Genomic DNA, 2,335 nt, shown 5'->3' with positions numbered 1-2,335 from the left:
ATGATTTTCAATGTAATTAATTAGTATTAATTAGTGTAATTAACACTGACTCTTTTTTTTAGGTAACGTATTCAACTAACCTAACCTGCTCTTTGTTATTGCTCTCTAATAATTAATTTATCTTTATCATTTATCATCTTCAATTGATGATGATGGCTCTGGCACATGCGCAGTGGAACCTGTGGAGACGGAATGTTCTGGTTCTCGCGCGGAAGTCTCGCGCACATTAGGCAGCCACAGTAAGGCGCAACCAGGGCGCAACCAAAGCAGCAACAGCGACTGAAGCGACGAGAAGGGAGCGAGCGGCCCTGTGGCTGAGCTTATCTGGATTTCGGGTGAAGGAAGCGTCGATTACTAAAATGACCAGTGGGTATCGACATATATTTTGACTGTAAGGCATTCATGTACTTTATTCGATTGCATGTAGTCTGTGGTCGTTGTTTCTGCCGTTCGTTAGCCACGGCCACAGCCGATCCGGGTTCCGTCTATTTGCTGAAATAGACGTAACGTTATTTTACTAGAATTCACGTCACTCTTGCCTTGGTTAGTAAAACACACACACATACACCACCAGCTGTGCTGAATTAGTATGTTTAAGTGGAGTAGATGGGCTTGTGCTGTGGTGTGTTCGTCACGTAGCTGTGTTGCATTATGTGCGTATTGTACGTTTGTCAACATCGATGGGTCGTTACTTGTCCAGATGTTAGTCCGAGCCTTCGGCCTACTGTAAAGCCGTAGTTTGCAGACATAACACGATTGTTTGGGTTTTAACTCTGCTTGTAGCATACAGGATGTCAAACTGATCACCAGTGATTGTTTTTATGTCTTCAAATGTGCCTCTGCCTTCGTTGATTTTTACCTGACTGGTGCGACAAACCATGGTGGAAGATGCTCTGCTGCCCCCTGTGCTGTTGTTCTGGGCATGAAGCTGCTCTGGAGCGCCTCCCTGCCACGTCGGCTGCTCGCATGTTTTGAATCAGCGTTACCTTTGCAATTAAGCAGTCGTACTTACTATTAACAGACCATTTGTCATTTTACATCATGGCTTGTAGACACTTGTCTGTCAGTGGTTGATGTCCCTTGCTCTTCTGTATTATGTAGTGATAGAGGTGTTTTTAAGGGTGTAGCTCACATATTTGATGTGTTGCTCATTACTCAGTTTGTTCAGCCACACTGTTATTTTCCCCCCTTTGTCTGACTTGCAGGAGGAAACCAACGTGAGCTTGCACGCCAGAAGAATGCCAAAAAGCAGAATGAAAGTGGTAAAGGGAAGAGGGGCGACGACGGGCTGTCTGCTGCTGCAAGGAAGCAGAGGTAAGCAGCAGTCTGCGTGAGATTGAAGAAATGGGGTGCTCACAAACTTGAGTAATGGATTTTTGCAGCTCTGTAACCAAAGCGTGTTTTTTCACGACCTAAACGGAGGGCCCTGGACTATTTCACTCTCTGCTGATCATGCAGTTGTGTAGTTTTTTGCAATTAAAAAATAAATAAATAAAAGAAATTCTAAAACCTCACAATGAAGGTTGCTGGTATTTTCAGTGCTGCAAAAACCCACCCCAAAGTTATTTTTGCTTAACAATCTACTCCACTTACATAATTACTGATGTTACTGGTGCGCTTTGCACAGGTGTGTGATACAGTGAAGTCTGCCCTAACAATTTGTATTCTCTCTTGAAATCTCCTCAAGGGATGCCGAGATAATGCAACAGAAGCAGAAAAAAGCGAATGAAGCCGGGAAAAGTAGCACAAAGTCCAAGTAAAGAATGAATTCGGAATTCAACTCAGTGTTTCAAGAACATCCCATGTTCAGCATTCTTCCTGATATTTATGAGAATGGATCTGTCATCTTTGTCTAGACTCAAGAATCTAGGATCCTACATTCTTCCCTATGGCAAATGACATTGCTTGTTGGATTTGTTATTTTACTCGGTGAAATTATGTCTGATCAAGTTAACGGTTGTCCCATGTTGGTGCTGCATGCAGAGGAGCATCAGTGGTGTAAGCAGCAAGAGAAAGATGAACAATTCTTGACACAAAGCATCTACGTAACAGTTGTGTATTTTTGTACAAAAATGTCCCCTGCTGGTTTCAAATAAAGTGTATCTTTTTAGTTCATGCTTGCTTGAGTTGGTTTGTGTAAAATTTTCACATGATTTGTACTTGTGTTGTAGGAGTTTTGAAAGGCTAGTGTTTACCCTTTAAGTAATAAGTTAGCATCTTTTAGGCATCACATTTATATACAATTTACTGAATCCTTGATATGGTAGAGTGGATGAGGAATTCTCAGTAAATCAACTTTTTCAAGCAATTTCTCTGTGCACTCTTGTATTTGGAT

General features: G+C 41.9%; 1 protein-coding gene across 1 annotated transcript; it reads left to right on the top strand.

Moving 5' to 3' along the window:
• Positions 1-209: 209 nt before the first annotated feature.
• Positions 210-2,115, top strand: serf2b (small EDRK-rich factor 2b). The gene is made up of 3 exons (XM_056378825.1): positions 210-366; positions 1,206-1,314; positions 1,688-2,115. The coding sequence occupies exons 1-3, from the start codon at positions 360-362 to the stop codon at positions 1,758-1,760; spliced, it is 189 nt and encodes a 62-aa protein (XP_056234800.1). The 5' UTR covers positions 210-359; the 3' UTR covers positions 1,761-2,115.
• Positions 2,116-2,335: the final 220 nt, after the last annotated feature.

This window comes from Seriola aureovittata, chromosome 1 (assembly GCF_021018895.1).
Source record: "Seriola aureovittata isolate HTS-2021-v1 ecotype China chromosome 1, ASM2101889v1, whole genome shotgun sequence".
Lineage (NCBI taxonomy): Eukaryota > Metazoa > Chordata > Actinopteri > Carangiformes > Carangidae > Seriola > Seriola aureovittata.
This window is presented reverse-complemented; position numbering and strand designations above follow the sequence as displayed.